A 16,165-nucleotide genomic window follows, 5' to 3' on the forward strand; every position below is an offset into this window, starting at 1 on the left:
TCAAATGTTGTCTCGTTGCCCTGGCAGTGAAGATTAGAGTAGAGGTAGAGTAAGCTGATTCGCATTCTGTTACTCCTACTTCCAAGGCTGGTCGTCGGAGCTTGTCACCATGGCAACACCACTGCACCTCAACGCACTCCCACAATGCACTGCACCGCACAGAGACGCCACACCTGACAAGCGCGCTTTCCCTCTCTCTCTCTCTCTCTCTCTGTATGCCTGTTAAATAGGACCCCCTCCCTGATTCCCCCCGTCCACCGGGCTCTTCTGGCCCCTCTAAATTCATCGCAAAGATGCAAAACCGTTGCCGACAAACCTCAAACACCACCTAACTGTTCACCTGTGAACTTCATGTCAGTATTAGAAACCCCCCCCCCCCCTTTCTTCCTTTCGTCCTCTCATTGATCGTGGGGTCGACACTGAGTCCCTGAACATGCATAAACCTGTTCTTCCTCCACTGCCGCTACGTTCAATTTCCCCTCAACACGCAGTCCAGGTGATGAAGGGAAAAAGAAGAGAGAAATAAGGGACTCTACTCCTCCCTGTCTCCTCTCAGCGTGTCCTGCCATATTTGTGTGCGTCTCAGGCCCCATCCTCTTGACAACAGCTCCACCTGCTGGTCAGACAGGGAAACACCATCAACCTGAAATAGACCGTTATTATCAGGAGGTGTGCTGTTTTTTGTTTTTTTTTTTTTGGATATCTGCTTCATCATGTGTGTCAGTCATATTCTTGGTGCATGTTTGTGTCTCTCGTACTCATTTTAAACCCATTTTCCAGTTCCATGCCTGACAACAGATACTTAGCTGTCATGAAGCTTCGGCATTGTGCCGTGTTACCGCTCTCTAAGTTAGAAGTGTGAGCTGTATCTTTGCGGTGATATTACTCTCATTGGCATTCAGAACCGAACAGCTGTTATATTTGTGTTGACATTTAACAGACTGTTCAATCATTTCTGTGCCGCAGTGCGTTTACCATTGACTTCTGATCATATATATTGTTGAGCTAATCAACAGATTGAGTTGTGGGAAGGGTCAAAATTAGAATAAATCACATTAGATCAGGTTTTAATGACTGCTGTGTGTTTTCTGAGCAGCAGCGATGACACTGTGAGGGTAAAATCCAGAGTACAATGTTTTATATGAGAACCACTTAAAGCAACAGATGATAGGGAGGATATTACGTAACAGACATTAATTAATTGTCGATAATAAGTTTTGAGAGAGGTCAGTCTAAATTTATTTCATGTCTTCACACTCTGAGGGTATCAAGCAACATAATGAGAATCTTAAAGCAGGTCAATATGTGCTTGAAAGCTTTGTTAAACTCAATTTCCTCCATCCCCTGTCTTTCCTTTGACCTCCTAACACACCTTTAGTGCTTCCATGACCACAGGGTCTTTAAAAAAACAGAAGCCAGTGTCTGTAATTAAGAATAGAGATGGCTTTGCATACCAATGTGTGTCAAACAAAAGGCTTCATCAAGTCTCAGTCATTGTGTTCCCTAATCACCATCAACAGCAGCATACCTGGGAGCCCAGCTTAGGAAGACAACAGAAGGGTGGAACAGAACAAGGAGTGTGGAGGAACAGAGCAGAGACACAGTAGAACTACAGAGGAGAGCCATTTATTTAGAGGATGGTGTCTGTTTTATTGAATGGCTGACATCATTTAGTTTCATGAGTATCCTGCCATTTTTGGAAATGTGCAGTTTAGGTTGGAGTGAAATGAAAACATGAGACAGGAAAGAAGGAACATTAGGGGGAAGTTGGCTGCAACCATTTTCCAGCTGGATAATGGAGCAGTCAAGACCAACTGTGGCACGTTCACACATGCTTCCACACACACACACACACACACACACACACACACACACACTTGTACTTCTACCTTTGTGAGGACACTCATTGACATAATGCATTCCCTAGCCCCTTTACCCTAACCTTAACCATCACAACTGAGTGCCTAACCCTAACCCTGACCCAAACCTTAACCTAAACCTATTCTAACCGTAACTCTAAAACCAAGTCTTAACCCTCAAAATGTGATTTGAAGGTGTGGGAAAAAAAGTGAGGACCGGCCAAAATGTCCTCACTCTGTTAGTTAAAATTTTTTTTGGTCCTTACTATGTAGCAAGTACAAGTACACACACACACACACACAAACACACACACACACACACACACTACAACAAAAACACATTCTGTCATCCATGCTTAGATGAAGTTTTCCCTAATCTCCAGGCTTCTGCAGACTTCTCTTCTTCACACTGGCAGTGCAAACACATTTTCAGGCTATTTAACACAAACTAGCCACAAAAGTGACTCCAGTTTCCATCAGCCCTTTTATTAAGTACTGGCACACAGACCAGTCCAGTATATGTGTGTCTGTGTGTGTGTTTTGTCATCTGTGCAGCACCCCTGCCTGTTTTTACTGATGTTGTCACTGTTCATTTGTCGGCCCACAGGACTCTACATATTGTGCAAATGGCTCTTGTGTCAAGTGCTCAGAAACAGTGCTGCTGTTTATGACTGACACTTCCCAGAGATGCACTGTGTGTGCACCATTAACATAAAGAACATTGACTCTTTATTTGCTCAATTACTCATGTTTGGTGTCCCTAGAGCTCCGCCTGCCTGCAGCGGGGCCATTAAGGCCCTGCAGAAGAAGTGAAGAAGTGAACATGTTTAGCTGCATGGATACTGTCCGACACGCACACTATCGCTCTGTGTGTACTTATAGCAAATAAACTTGTATGATTTGCCCCTATTTTTTTTAATTTGGGAAAAAAAAAAAAAAAGTTTGAAGTTAAAGCGGTATTTATGACCGAAATGCAACTCATCACAGTTTTGACTCTATTGTAGTGAAACGTCATGACAATGATGATGCAACCGTCTTGGTGTGCCTGATGTCTTTGGCCAGGTTTTATAGTTAGCTGAAGTCTGAACTCACGTGAAGAAGCATGTCGATTAAAGGCTGTCTCTGACTTCCAGGTCCAAACATTTCTGTGTTAGACGCGCTTCACTTGGTACAATAGCCACAAGACAGACAAGGCTGTCTGGATCATCTGACTTGCTGACGTCCAAGTTGCCCTCTAGAGCCGTGATGACGTCTGCAAAATCTCTATGAATGATTTGGTTTGGCAAAAGGAGAGGAGACACTGATTTTTTTTTTTTTTTATCCTTCAAGGGTAACTTTGTCTTGAAGCTCCAAGCTTTCTCATTGTCCTCCTTCCATCATCTATCCTACTGTTGGCTGGCCAGAGCTGCTCGGGCACACAGATGATACACCGTGCTTGCTCTTTAGTGCTGTCCACAGTTTATATGTTGAGGAGTATTGTAGTGTCAGGGTACAGAAGTCTATATTTACTTCAGCCCCACTATTTGCTCTCATTTCTAGTTTGAGATGGAATGACTACTTGTGTGTCCTCATTGGTTGTGCTATGAGAAATGCATGTTTTGTGGGAGCTCAAACATCAAATGGTCCCGTCGTGGCTGCTCCAGCAGTTCTCATCCTCGCTGTGTCTGTTCCGTCCTCCTCCTCCTCCTCCTCCTCCTCTTCCTCGCCTCTGCTTGCTCTGTCTTACCTGCAGCCGTGTCTCTATCCTGTGAACCCCATTGTTCATTCGTTTGTTTGTTCTCTTTCTTCTCTCTTCCCTCCTTTTTTCTTTTTTTTCTTTTGTCCTCTTCTCTTCCCGTCTGTTTACCTAGGCAGCCCATTGAGTAACTTCTTTGACGTAATTAAACAACTTTTTTCAGACGAGAAGAACGGACAGGTGCCCTACCCCTCTGGCACGCCCTCCAAGCACTGCCCCTCGCCCATGCACGCCCGGAAGCACGAGCCAGAAAATAATGACACCAAATGCCCCGCTGCGGGCCGAGACAGAGCCAAGTTGTCGGTGGCATCTGTGGGGACACAGGAGGAGTCTTAAACTGAGACACTGTGTAGTCGAGCCAGTGCTAAAACCCATCCCAGTATCACGATAAGCCAGCGGCACAGAGAGAATATTCTATCTGTACATAGCTAGATGTATATAATCATTTATGGACATTTCCTTTTGTATAAAATGACTTTATATAGATAGAAATATATTGAGAGAATCAACATGATATTTTACAAACAGCATACTGCACCCACACAACAAACACACTGCAGTTCTTCCATTCCCCTTTTCATCACTCCCTCAGTGTTCACCATTACCATCCACCCCTCCACCCCACCAACCGAATCGCCTGTGGCCCTTGCTCTGTTTTTTGCTCCCTTGCTGCTAACCTGTGTGATGACCTGACTTGTTTCTGATACCAGGAATTATCCAGAAAACCTATTAAGTCCCTCCTCCTGCTCCGTTCGCCCTCCCTCCACCACCCCTCCACCGCCAACACCACCACCACCACCCCTCGAGCGTGCCGAGAGAGACGGACATTTGTTGATGGAGGACTGCTTTTAGAGGTGCGCTCAGAAAAGGGTGGGGTGGGGTGGGGGGGGGTGGGGGGGGAGTTACCATGGAAACAGACCCTTCACGCAGACTTCTGCCTTCATCTCCCTCTGCACCCCTTCTACACCTCTGGCAGCCATCAGTAGTTGTTGAAAATACCCTTAGTGTACCCCTCTCATATTGGAAACACACAAACACACAACTCATCCACACACATCTTAACAACGCACGCTCCTTTCACCAACCGGCCCCTTTTCCTCTTTTTCAAGCTCAAGGTGCACTGATCGATTGGAAAACAAGTATTTTTCAAGACACCACATACAAAAAAAAAAACATATACATGCAAACACGCACAGGTTCAGTATGCACAGAAAACTCTGGGATGGATTAACACGAACATCAACAACAAAAAGACGACATGCAGAAAAACTGACTGATTCAGAGGAGGAGAGGAGGGGGAGGAGTTTTGTGGAAAGCCCAAACAGCCGACGCGGATGCTTGCTGGATTGTATTTGTTTGCTTTTTAATGTACTTTCTTTGTGAAGAACTGGGTTTAAAATACTAACTGACTTTATTAGACTTAATACTATTTGCTGCAAACGGACTGGAATTGTGATTTCAGAGAGGAGCGGGGTGTGAGCAGAACAGGGTGGGGGGGGGCAGTGGTGGAGATGATATGATAGTATAGGGTTGGGGGGAGGGACGCGGGTGGGTATGTGGGTATTTAAAATGAATGATCTATTCTGTTGTACAGACTGATATCATTTCTTATGTAAAAAAAAAAAATGAAATGTCTAGTGGTGACACTATGTTTAGATACCATAGGGACAGGTTGGTAAACCTGCGCCTGCCACATACTGTTATTTTGAATTCTTCTGTGTATTTTTGTTACATGATCATTTCTGTCTTTGTTTGATTGACCTAATACTGATCCAACATCATCAAACATTCCTGTTCTCTGTTATCTGCAGCACTTTGTCTTTGGTTTTCCATTCATACCTCTCTCTTAGTCTCACTTACCAGCAGTAGGAGTAGAGGAACAAAAAAAAAAAAATGATGACATGATAAATGCAATTGTGGATATTTTTGTATTTTTGTCCTTATTTATTCATGTTTGTTCATCTCACTGTTTGAATTCCTAATTTATTATTACTTGGCTATTTATATGAACAAAGCTGTTAGGTCAGTTGAATGTTATTTATTACCCTCTTGTGTGTTCGTAAATGGGACAACATTTGAAGAAAAAACAGACTTTCTTTTCTTTTGTTTTGGTCTGACTTTAACAGAATTATGTGAACATTGACAAGTCACAAATTCTCTTTTTCCCTCACCTCTCTGAAGAGGGAAAGAGAACTTGTGGGAACTCTTGAAAAAAATGATTTACCGGTAATTTAAGAATGTAGACTTAGCCTCTTTTTGGAGAGGGAATATGCTCTTCTATCAATATTTGTCAGTTTCATATTATTGTGCGTGTAGGCCAGGCCTGAGGAGAAGGACACCACAGATCCCAGTCTCCTTCTTCTCTTTGTAAATAGACAGACAAACCTTGGGGGGGTTGATTGTCTTCTCAACCATGCTGGGGATTCCTGCTCTATGCTTTTAGCTTGTATTGCTGTGTGCATGTCAAACATGAGCTTTTCTTTGCATGGCTTTAGTGTTAATGTCCCATGCCAAAACTCACTCCTTCTCTCAGCCTTCATTGATTCTCTCTCCATAAAACTACCTTTAAACGTTTTAAATTCCCCTTCTGTCCCTTACTTTTCACCCTCTCTGCTTTTATTTCTGGCCTTCTTTTTTTTTTTCTTTTTTCTTTTTCTTTTCTTATTGTCCCCTTGCTCCCGCTGATCTTTCCCTTTCTCCTCCTCCTCTTATCTTGTGCACAAAGTTTTTTGAACAATGCTTCCTTTACTCTGTACCTCTCTCTGGAAGGCTCAGAGGTCTGGGCTCTCGCTACCTGTAAGTAGAAGAGGCACAGGGAGGGGATATCAGTACTACAAACACAAAGCAATACCCTATTGTTCACCCTCCTTTCTGTTTTCTACAATGGGAAGCTAGCAGCACTAAGGACATCCAATGATTTTGAGGCCCAGAGTGGCCTTTTGACAGAGCAGGAACAAAACTTACTGATGTAATCCCCATATAACATAACTGTGAGCATCTTCAGTGCTGAAACAAATAAACTCATTCAGTTATGGTGTGTTTGTTTTCCTTTTTCTACATGTATGGGTAAGTGCAGACCTTAAAGTAATTATTCAGAGTGTTCGAAAGCTGTCATGACTTTACAGCACACAAGACCAATGTAGTGCATTATTCTCTGTCTCAGCTGTTCCTGCAGTGATGTATTCTATCTACTTATTTGTTGTACATGTAATGACTTCCATTTTGTAGGTTTGTACAATTGCAAGTCTGATGTTTTCCTCATTTCAGGTGAGTCTTTACCAATTCACAACAAACTGGCAACGAAGTGGCTTGGAATAGTTTATCAGTAAAAAAATAAAAAAGACGAGGTTTGTTAACCAGGTTTATTACAATGATCAGCATAGAAACAGACCTAATGGAGTCCAAATCCCATACTGCTGCTGTACCTGTGTAGAAGCGTCAAACCTCAGCATACATAAGCTTAATTAACTGTTAGAATGTACCTGGAAGAACAACAGCTACACACAAGCAATTTTTTTAAGACAATAATATTAATAATTTGCTTGGATTACAAACAAAATAAAAGGGAACACCCCGTTAAATACTCTCACATCTTTTTTTTCTCATTAAATAGAAAATGTCCATCTCACTCTTCAGCAAGTGTTGTGTTTCTGCAGTTGTACTTTAAAAAAAAAAAAAAAATAGAAAATAAAAACGTTACATAAAAAGTACATTTGTTAATCCAGAGCCTACATCAATGCCTGAGGCACTGAACTCCCTCCTCCCACTCTGCATTATTAGTTGAAATGGGACAAAGCCAAAAGTCCAGCATGGCTGCCTCCCTTGATTCTTTAATAGATGCTTCAGTCTATTAACACTTTACATAGCTTCAGTCAGAACCAAGAGGTTGCCACTGATCCCAATCGTCCAAAGCAATTATTGAGTTTGCCAGTTTTGTCCATTAGAGGGCAGCAGTGTTTCATGATTCAGAGTTGCCACCTGTTGCATCCATCTGTTGCTTCTCCATTTAAGCTTCCCGAGCCTTGGAGAAAAGCATCACATTGTCCAGTTTTCTTCTTCATAAACATGCTGTACACTGCAGTAAATGTCAAGATGGAGTGCTTGGCAGAAAAAAACACTGAATTGTCCACAGAGCAAAGCTTAACTGCTGCCAAATATTTCACTGCTCTGCGTCCCAGTGTCAAAGTACTGTGGAAGTTGCTTGTTACCAGAGCCAGGATCAGATGTCACTAAGAAAACATCTGTACTCCAACCATTTGGACATCTCTCCAAAGATCTGATCCTGTGTCAGTGATAAAAGGAAACTCCCGCTCCAATGCTGCCACATTCTTCCACTTATTTCTGTCCTCTCTCTTCTCAGCATTCGTCCTGTTGTCTTCAGACTCGGGAAGTGACGTAGAGAGAGCGTAGTCGTTGAGCCAGGGTGGCCTCCAGCTCCTCCAGAGGTGAGTCTCCCCGGCTGTGAACCAGCGTAGAAGTGGAGTTGTTCCCTTGTCGGGCAGCGGGGGGTCCTAACAGAAGGCTCCTGAAGCCCTCTCTCTCCAGCAGAGCAGGCATCTGCTGTAAGAAGTAACCTTCGCAGAATGAGCTCAGCTCCGACGAACCATGAGCCTAAAAAAAGAAAGGACATTGTCATGGTCATTTATTTTTACCACATAAAAATATAGATGAAAAGTGTTAAAATAATGTTTTTTAGCATAGACTGGAGGCCATTTATGATGTAACATCATATAACGTCATATCTAGGATCCTCTCAATGATGATACTGAAAAAATACAGTTTGTATACATGCAAGGTGTTCACATTTTCACACGAACTATCTCTCCTTCAGTTACCTTAGTTTACAGAGGCATACGGAGCACAGGTCTGCTGTACGATCAAGCTTTCTATACTTATTTGGCACAGTTCATGCATCAGAACAACATGATCCAGGCTTCTCAGTGTGTGCTACCTTAGCTGTCTTGTAGATGCTGACTGCACTATCCAGGTTGATGTGATGAGAGCAGATGAGTTCACAGTGTCTTTGTAGCGCCCCCAGCTGGAAGAGACTGGCTGCTGACAACAACTGCAGGAGAAAACACAAGCAAATGTTAACACAACTGCTACACTGTCATATGACATTCAGCAACACACAGAAGGCCACGTGATTAAAGGGCAATTCAGTGTGGCTTTTTATAGTTTGCTCTTACATTACATAATATAACATCTTTGCTCTTCATCTATACTAAAACAGACAAATCAACACAGACACAAAATTTCCTAGTTTTGCCAAATGATCAAAATCATTTATTTGAAAATCAATTACTTCAAAATAAATGTTGAACTTCCTATGCCAAGTGTTAAACATTGTCTCAATTGTCTCAAACTTCCTTTTCAAACTTTGACCTGCTGTGATTACAGTATTGTATATGCAAGCAGTTTTGCATTCAGTCTTGCGCAGTAGAGCTGTGTGATTGTCATTTCTGGTGTGCTCACCTTTGTTAACATTTCCAATAAAGTCTAACTGTGTGATTGCAAATTTAAATTTCCTTTACTGGAATACACACAATCAACAAGGCACAGTTTTAAAGCTTGCATGTCTCACTGTGCAGGAAAAAAACTGCATAGATGCATGTGGAAGGGCCGAGGTGGCAGGAAGTTGCTGTTGTTTCTTTTGTAGATAGTGTACAATGCTGCCATATGCTCATTAGATTCCAAACCAAAACACACACTTTGCTGTGCCAACAACTTCACAAAAATATAAGGTGTGAAATGTTTCAGCTACTCAGAGAGATGGCGTGTATCTGTTTAGTGATTCTCACCTCCAACAAGTCTGGCACATTGGTTTTCAGCGACTCTGTTCCTCCACAGTACAGGTATGACATCATCATCTGCACATAGGTCATAGGTCTCATTTAGGAACAAGTCAGTGCAGTAGTGCACAATAACACATTGTGTTTTGTCATACATTATGTAAGTGTGTCTCCAGTTTTTTTTTTCATCAACATCCATTCATTGTAAAAGTAACTATTTTTTAGAAAATAGCAGGGAGTGTATTTGTTACCTGGAAAATGCTGTACTTGACGTCACTGATCTCGACTTCCTTGTTGGGGCTTCCATCTGGTCCAGAAGACGCCAGCAGAGACTTGAATCTAAAAGAAAACAAATATCTTAGTCAAAGCCCTTTCAGATTTTTTTAAGGACCACTGGGTTTAAGTGAAGTAATGTTTTTCTTCTGTCCAGTGCGAACGTGTCTGCACTCACCTGTCAGAGGCAGTGATCAGCAGCACCTTGTGGCCATAGAAAGGTTTCCCCTCCACCACAAACGTCACATCTGACATCTCCTGGTTATTCAGGAAGTGAGGGTCTACAAAAAACATAACACAGCACCTCCTTACAACTCCATTCACTTTTTGTCAAACCGACATAAAATTAATCACAAACTATGAATCACTTAAGTAGATTTTTAAACAGATATGCCAAGTATTCCCCAGTTCCATCTTCTCAATTGTGAGGATTTGCTACCTGTATTTGTCTTACATAATGATCAACTGACAATCTTTGGATTTTGGACACAAAACGTGGACATGGCTTAAGGAAACTCTGATGGGCATTTTTCAGTATTTTCTGGCATTTTATAGACTAAATGATTAATATATTAATCAATTAAACAATTTGCATATTTATGAGAAATTAAAATAATTTGTTGTTGCTCTTGAAGCACTGGAGAACATAAGCCATTACAGTCTTCCACTCTGAAACACTGAGCCATGTCTGTTCATATGCATGGAAGAATCATAGTTTCCTCACCCAACTGTGCTGAAAGAGTTGCCTTCATCTCAGGGACTGCTGGAAGGGGTGCTGGGCCAAAACAGTGACTAAAAATAGCAGCCAACTGCTGAATAATGGCATCATTCTGGAAGAAAGTGAACATGGAGGAGGGAATTATATCACAAGAAAACATGAAGAGGAAGACAAACAGACACATTGAGGTTTGAGTTTGACGGTACCTTGGTGGTACGTAAGATATTGAACATGAGGGGCAGGCCTGTGGTGACTAACTCCTCACAGTAGTCCTCTTCTCTGATGGTGGTGAACTCTCTGAGGAGGGAAAGAGTGACCCCTGCCCTGGACTGCTGCTGGGCACAACGCAGAGATTCTAGCCACACGTGAAGTTTCCATGGTACACCTGATTAAGAAAGAGGCAATTTATTAATTTTTTAAATTATTTTTAAAAATAAGTCCAATTTGAGAAGTAAGCCCATCTTCTTCTTCCTATCTGATAGTTACCCATAGCTCGTAGCTCCATGGTGACATCCAGGTAGCCGTGCTCAGCGCTGTAGTAGCTGGCCTCTTGCAGAGCCTTCATCCTGGCCTTGCAGAGCCTGGGTATGCCCACCTCTGGCAGGGCTCCAGGGCCAGAGGAAGGGGTAGCGAGGGGGGAGAGAGGGATGAAAGGGCAGATCCCCGCCTCCTCAGCCTCCACCCCCTCAGCTAAGATCTCCTCCAGAGACAGGACATCCTCTTTGACTTGCTGAGGCTGAGTCAGTAGCTTTCTCAGCACGTTCCTGGCAAGATAAATGTGAGGAAGATAGAGGAGATGCAAGGAAGGAAAGAAAGCACAAAGAAAGAAGGCATACAAACATTACGAAATGTCTTAGCTGCAACACATACATCCATCTCTGCGACCCTGTGCCCTCCCCTCTGATTACATAATCTGTCACCCTCACTGTGGAATGTGTTGAGTCTACATTGTGTTCACACATACACACAGTGAACAGGTGGAGAGAGGCTTACACAGCCAAATGGTGTTCACAGACAGCTGTACTGTGAACAGAAGGAGACCCTGAACTCGCTTTTCATAGTCTGATACTTTTATGCACTTCAAGATCATCACACGATACAAGGAATGAATCTCTCCTGAAACCAGGTCCCGTATGATACAGCGCCGACATAGTTCATGTTATCTCTTTTACTTTCCTCTCTGCACTTCAGCCTTCAGTCAGCATTTGTGGTCAATGTACTGTTCTCAGGTCAGACTGAGGGACACATACCTGTGTCCATGAGCGGCGGCATGACTGAAGCAGTTCATGTCTTCATAGAGAGAGGACGTGAGGGCATTTCCATCATGGGTCTTTGATAAGGGGTCAGCACCCCGTGCCAGGAGCAGACTCACCATCTCATAGTTGCCTGAGAAGCACATAAACAGTCAATTACATACAGAGACTTGTAAAGACTTTTAAATATGGTGTTTTTAACAAGAAACATCTTCTCTGTTTGCACAGCCATACTTTTAGTCATCTGTTTTTCCCCACTGATATTTCTTAAGAGTTTCTGCTTGTTTTGGTGACGCCTTTGCTCATTTTAAAAGTTCATTAGTGTTCTTATACTCCGCACGTCTGCTTTCTTGTTTTATTAAGTTTAGTGCTGCAACAATTTTGAACACAGGGATAAATGAAGCTTTATCATGCTTTTTCGAACAAGCAAACCCATTCATATCAAGCACTATTTACATGCTGTCATTGCTGCTATGTGCAGCGTGTCTCTTTTACTAGAGCTATGTGTGGCTTTGAGATGATCCCACAGAGGAATGCTGCCCAGAGGCTTCTAAACAACCACAGGCAGCACTCTGCTCCTCACTGTGCCTTCATTCACCCTCGCATTTCCTCTTTCCCGCAGCCCGTGTGTCACTCACAGCCCAGTCCTATGCTACTCTCAGTGGTCCTTTGGAAAACTATCACATACTGCTGTATTTGTCACCGATAATCACTGAGAGTCGTCATTAGTTGTTTTGCTGAATGTTACTACAGAGGCTCTCATTCATTCATCTTTTCCTCTGCGTGACCCTCCTACAGACTTGCTGCCTGTATAATTTAGTGGTAAGTAGTAATTTAGCTTCTACAAATCAGATCAGAACACGGACCAACTGTAAGTCAGCGAATTGTCTAACATCAGCTGTGCCTGCTGTTGGACTGTGTGTGAGTGTGTATGTGCGTGTGTGTTTGCCCACCTGCTGCTGAAGCCAGCTGCAATGGGGTGTCTGCCGTGCTCTCCTGTCCATTGCGGACTGCAGCCCCCTCCACATTGGCCCCTGCATCCAGAAGGAGCTGTAGGGACACACCACATCTGTTATATTAAGCAATGTTTGACATCCTGTAACTTATTTATGGCCTGACCTCTGACCTCACATTTGTCAAACCACTTTTCAAAAGATTAACATCATATCCACAGTTAGTTCGGGACCATGTAGGACAAACTGCATTTATTGTGCCCATAATAGCAGAACATTTCCCCTTGAGTAGAAAGTAACCCAGCCACGCTGCATGTCAAACAGGGCTTTTCCACACATGCTACATATGGTGGGTTCTAAATGTGTGTGTATGTGTTTCCAACCTGCACGACAGAGATGTGTCCGTGCAGCACAGCGAAGGTGAGGGCTGCCCAGTGTCGACTATCAGGGTGCACAGAGGGGTGCTTTGGGGAGGATGGTGGAACCTGTCAGCACAGAACAAATCAGTGTTACAAACCATGATGATTCTCTCAAGAAAACACAGAGAAAACATTAAATTCATAACAGCGTCTGTGAATTTAGGTGCTTTAAAATGGATACGTCCCCTGTGGGCATCTGTAGAAGTATACATATCTGTATACATAATATGCAGCATTTGAATGAATTTGTCCATCTGTTGAAATTGTTTAAGCATATGTACCGCAACATCAAGGTTGGCCCCAGCGTCGATCAACATCTGGACTAAGGCCTCATCTCCAGCTGCGCAGGCATACATCAGAGGGGTCATTCCCTGAGTGATGAACACAAAAATAGTGCAATGAATAGATCAAAAAGGAGAAATAAATTTATGAAGAGGAGCTTTACAATGATTTTTGAACGCGATTTCCTATGTATATTTCTGCAACATTCCACTCAGCCCGCTTCATACATAAAAACACAAAGAGATAGATGTTCAGTACCTGGTCGTCCATGCTGTTGACCCCGTCTGGCCCCAGCAGATCGATGGCTTGGCCTATGAGGTCTGTGCGTCCACAGTTGAGCATCCGAAATCCTAAGTCTAGGTGGAATTTGTCTGTGGCTGCTTTGGAGTCCAGACGCTTGAAGGAGCTAAAGCAACACTCAGGCCTGATGGAGACAGAGAGACAAAGAGAGTAAGAAAATGAACGACCCCTTCACCTTCAATTTGTGAGAGTCTGAGTCTAAGGAGACACGTCTCCGTTCTTCACTCACACAGATAAAACATAAGCCAAAATTATTTGTTTCATCCTTGTGGCTCATGCATCTTGTATATTTTTGCATCCCATGCTTTCGTTTAGAAATGATGGTGCACTTCATGAAAAGGTTAATGAGCCACATTGCAGATTACTGAACACTCATTAATCTACTGTTTGTAACCATGTGTACCAATTAAATTACATGCTTGTAGTTCACAGGATAGAAGGAAATTCTGTATGCATCTGGAAGCACAACACTGTCTGAGCAGTTACATTTTCTTTCCTCTCTGCTAATCAGACTGACCTCATCAACACACATTGTTGAGATCACACTGGAGTCAAGGACACAAAAATAAGGTTATTTCTGAAGACACTGGTAAGGCTTAGATTTAAAATGCCCTCATATCACTGTGTTTAGCTTTATGTTGCCATGTCCAGTTTAAAAATCCAGCAGGGCAATCCTTGGGAGTGTCATGTGTGTTCTCATTTACTTCAGCTGTCTTGGTTCACAGTCCAGTCCTGGAAGGAGAAGGCGGGCGGTCTGTCTGACATCATCACTGTCCACCAACAGACTCTTGCGATGCTCAGCATGAACTATGGCCACTCTCATCCACTCCATCAGAGGTGGCAGCAGCAGGAATGGCCTGTGAAGAAAAATGATAAACAATTCAACTTCTGCAGTCTGTATATGTAAATCTGTATAATTCCAACAAGGTAAAAGTTTATTTGTATTCAACTGGACTGTAGGTTTGGCACAGAGTCACTTCTCTGGTAAAGCGGTGATTTCACATAAACTCTCTGTTGTATTGGCCCACATCAGCTCTCTGTGCTGAGTGGAAGATATCTTCGACACTCACGATTCAGTTATGTCGAGAGGGAACTCATAAACTGTCCTCAACCAGATGACTTATGTGTGTCTGGCAGTACTTCCTCCCAACACTGATTAGTGCGCAGTGAGTCACCTTTAAACACACCCACACATATAACACCGCACAGAGCACCTCATTTTTACTAACCACACATACCCGTCAGCTGTCACACACCATATACAGTTGAAATTCCCCTTTAAAGTCATCATACGTGAAAGTACACACGCTCAGACAACAGATGTATGCATGTATGACTAATGAGCGTTTATATGTTGGTTGCCAGGTTGTGTTATTAAACAGCAGCTTTCTTTGCCCGTAAGCTATGACTGAAGATGGGAACAGAGCTGTGACTTAATATGCGCTGTGGTTTGATAAACAAAATACTGCAGCGGTTTCTGAATAATCAGCCTATTTTTAAACTTGCTATAGCAGAAACAAGGGAGCTGAACATCCATGTTTTAGATCTACGATTTTAACTGAGAAAACATAAGACAAAAAGAAGCAACTGAAAGGAGAAAAAAAAAGCAGATAAAAGGCTAAAAATAGAAATGACAGACACGATGGACCTGAGCCTGAGGGAACAAGAGAAAATGTCATTAACTGTGAAGAAGCAGTGTGAGGTAAACTTGAGCAGAGGAATAAAAGAGAGCAGAACATTCGGGCCAGTGTGGTATTCGTGAACGTGGCATTCTGAAAGTCATCTGGATTATTTGATTTCTCTCTTTTTTCCTTCTGTCTTCATTGTCTTCCTCTCACACCTATTCTTCTGAATCCATTTAGAAACCACTGGTGATATGGCCATCTGCAACGCCACGTCTAGCCGGTTATCTGCTATTAATCCCCTCTTGTCTGTGCCTTTCTCTCGCCATATGTGCATAGAATGTGCCCGTAAACAATGACACATTATTGTGAGTGTTATTGTTGTTTGCTTTTTTGTTAATGATTGTTTGAACACTGCCTGTGTTATCTTGAAGTTACTAAAGCTGCCTCTCTCCTGCTGTGATGTTATTCTTATCAGTGGCTTCACCTTTGTTCTGAGGAGATGCATATCATGAATACAGATTGGAGGCAAAAGCATGAGCAGCATATAGCACTGTGGAGTGCATGCTATAGGGATTGTAGTTACTGTTAATGAGCACTGGGAACTGCAGAGCCATTTATTCTCACTGTGTTTACTTTAAGCAGCTCCCTGTGGTTTCCTATAGAATTGCTCCTTCTGTACAACAGCACTCTTTCTCATTCATCACTGCTTCCTTAATAATGTGTAATATAGTTTGGCTCTCCTCCACTTCGTCTGAAGGTTTCAGAGAGTGAATGTCAGACCTTTTGGTACTTTGCTTAATGTAACATGTATGTGAATTTGGCAATGATTTAACAACGAAATATAAATGCAAACTTTTTCAGAGCTTAAAAAATGAATTACCAAGAAGATGGTTATTGAATTGAATTGCAGCTGGATCTATTATATTATCATTAAGGCCTTGAAATAATGTAAATAA

At 42.6% G+C, this 16,165-nt stretch overlaps 2 protein-coding genes across 5 annotated transcripts in view; one reads left to right on the forward strand and one right to left on the reverse strand.

Moving 5' to 3' along the window:
• The window catches only part of LOC139635948 (serine/threonine-protein kinase BRSK2), a 155,471-nt gene extending 150,384 nt beyond the window's left edge, over positions 1-5,087 (forward strand). For 2 of the 4 annotated variants that reach the window (XM_071503554.1, XM_071503563.1), the window contains one exon: positions 3,758-5,087. In XM_071503554.1, coding sequence (XP_071359655.1) covers positions 3,758-3,930 — 173 coding nt within the window. In that variant the 3' untranslated portion in view covers positions 3,931-5,087. The remainder of the gene's footprint in view (positions 1-3,757) is intronic. The other 2 variants (XM_071503568.1, XM_071503575.1) reach the window with 1 other exon arrangement.
• A 1,855-nt stretch (positions 5,088-6,942) lies between these two features.
• The window catches only part of abtb2b (ankyrin repeat and BTB (POZ) domain containing 2b), a 44,024-nt gene continuing 34,801 nt past the window's right edge, over positions 6,943-16,165 (reverse strand). Inside the window, exons 4-17 of the mRNA XM_071503529.1 lie at positions 14,289-14,441; positions 13,543-13,708; positions 13,284-13,373; positions 12,967-13,068; positions 12,584-12,680; positions 11,628-11,763; positions 10,864-11,141; positions 10,584-10,762; positions 10,384-10,489; positions 9,838-9,940; positions 9,638-9,725; positions 9,396-9,464; positions 8,546-8,659; positions 6,943-8,205 (exon numbers count right to left, since the gene is read on the reverse strand). Of these exons, the coding sequence (XP_071359630.1) occupies positions 7,972-8,205; positions 8,546-8,659; positions 9,396-9,464; positions 9,638-9,725; positions 9,838-9,940; positions 10,384-10,489; positions 10,584-10,762; positions 10,864-11,141; positions 11,628-11,763; positions 12,584-12,680; positions 12,967-13,068; positions 13,284-13,373; positions 13,543-13,708; positions 14,289-14,441 (1,915 nt within the window). The 3' untranslated portion in view covers positions 6,943-7,971. The remainder of the gene's footprint in view (positions 8,206-8,545; positions 8,660-9,395; positions 9,465-9,637; positions 9,726-9,837; positions 9,941-10,383; positions 10,490-10,583; positions 10,763-10,863; positions 11,142-11,627; positions 11,764-12,583; positions 12,681-12,966; positions 13,069-13,283; positions 13,374-13,542; positions 13,709-14,288; positions 14,442-16,165) is intronic.

This window comes from Trachinotus anak, unplaced genomic scaffold, assembly GCF_046630095.1.
Source record: "Trachinotus anak isolate AG129_WGS33_773 ecotype Australia unplaced genomic scaffold, CSIRO_AGI_Tana_v1 ptg000002l, whole genome shotgun sequence".
NCBI lineage: Eukaryota > Metazoa > Chordata > Actinopteri > Carangiformes > Carangidae > Trachinotus > Trachinotus anak.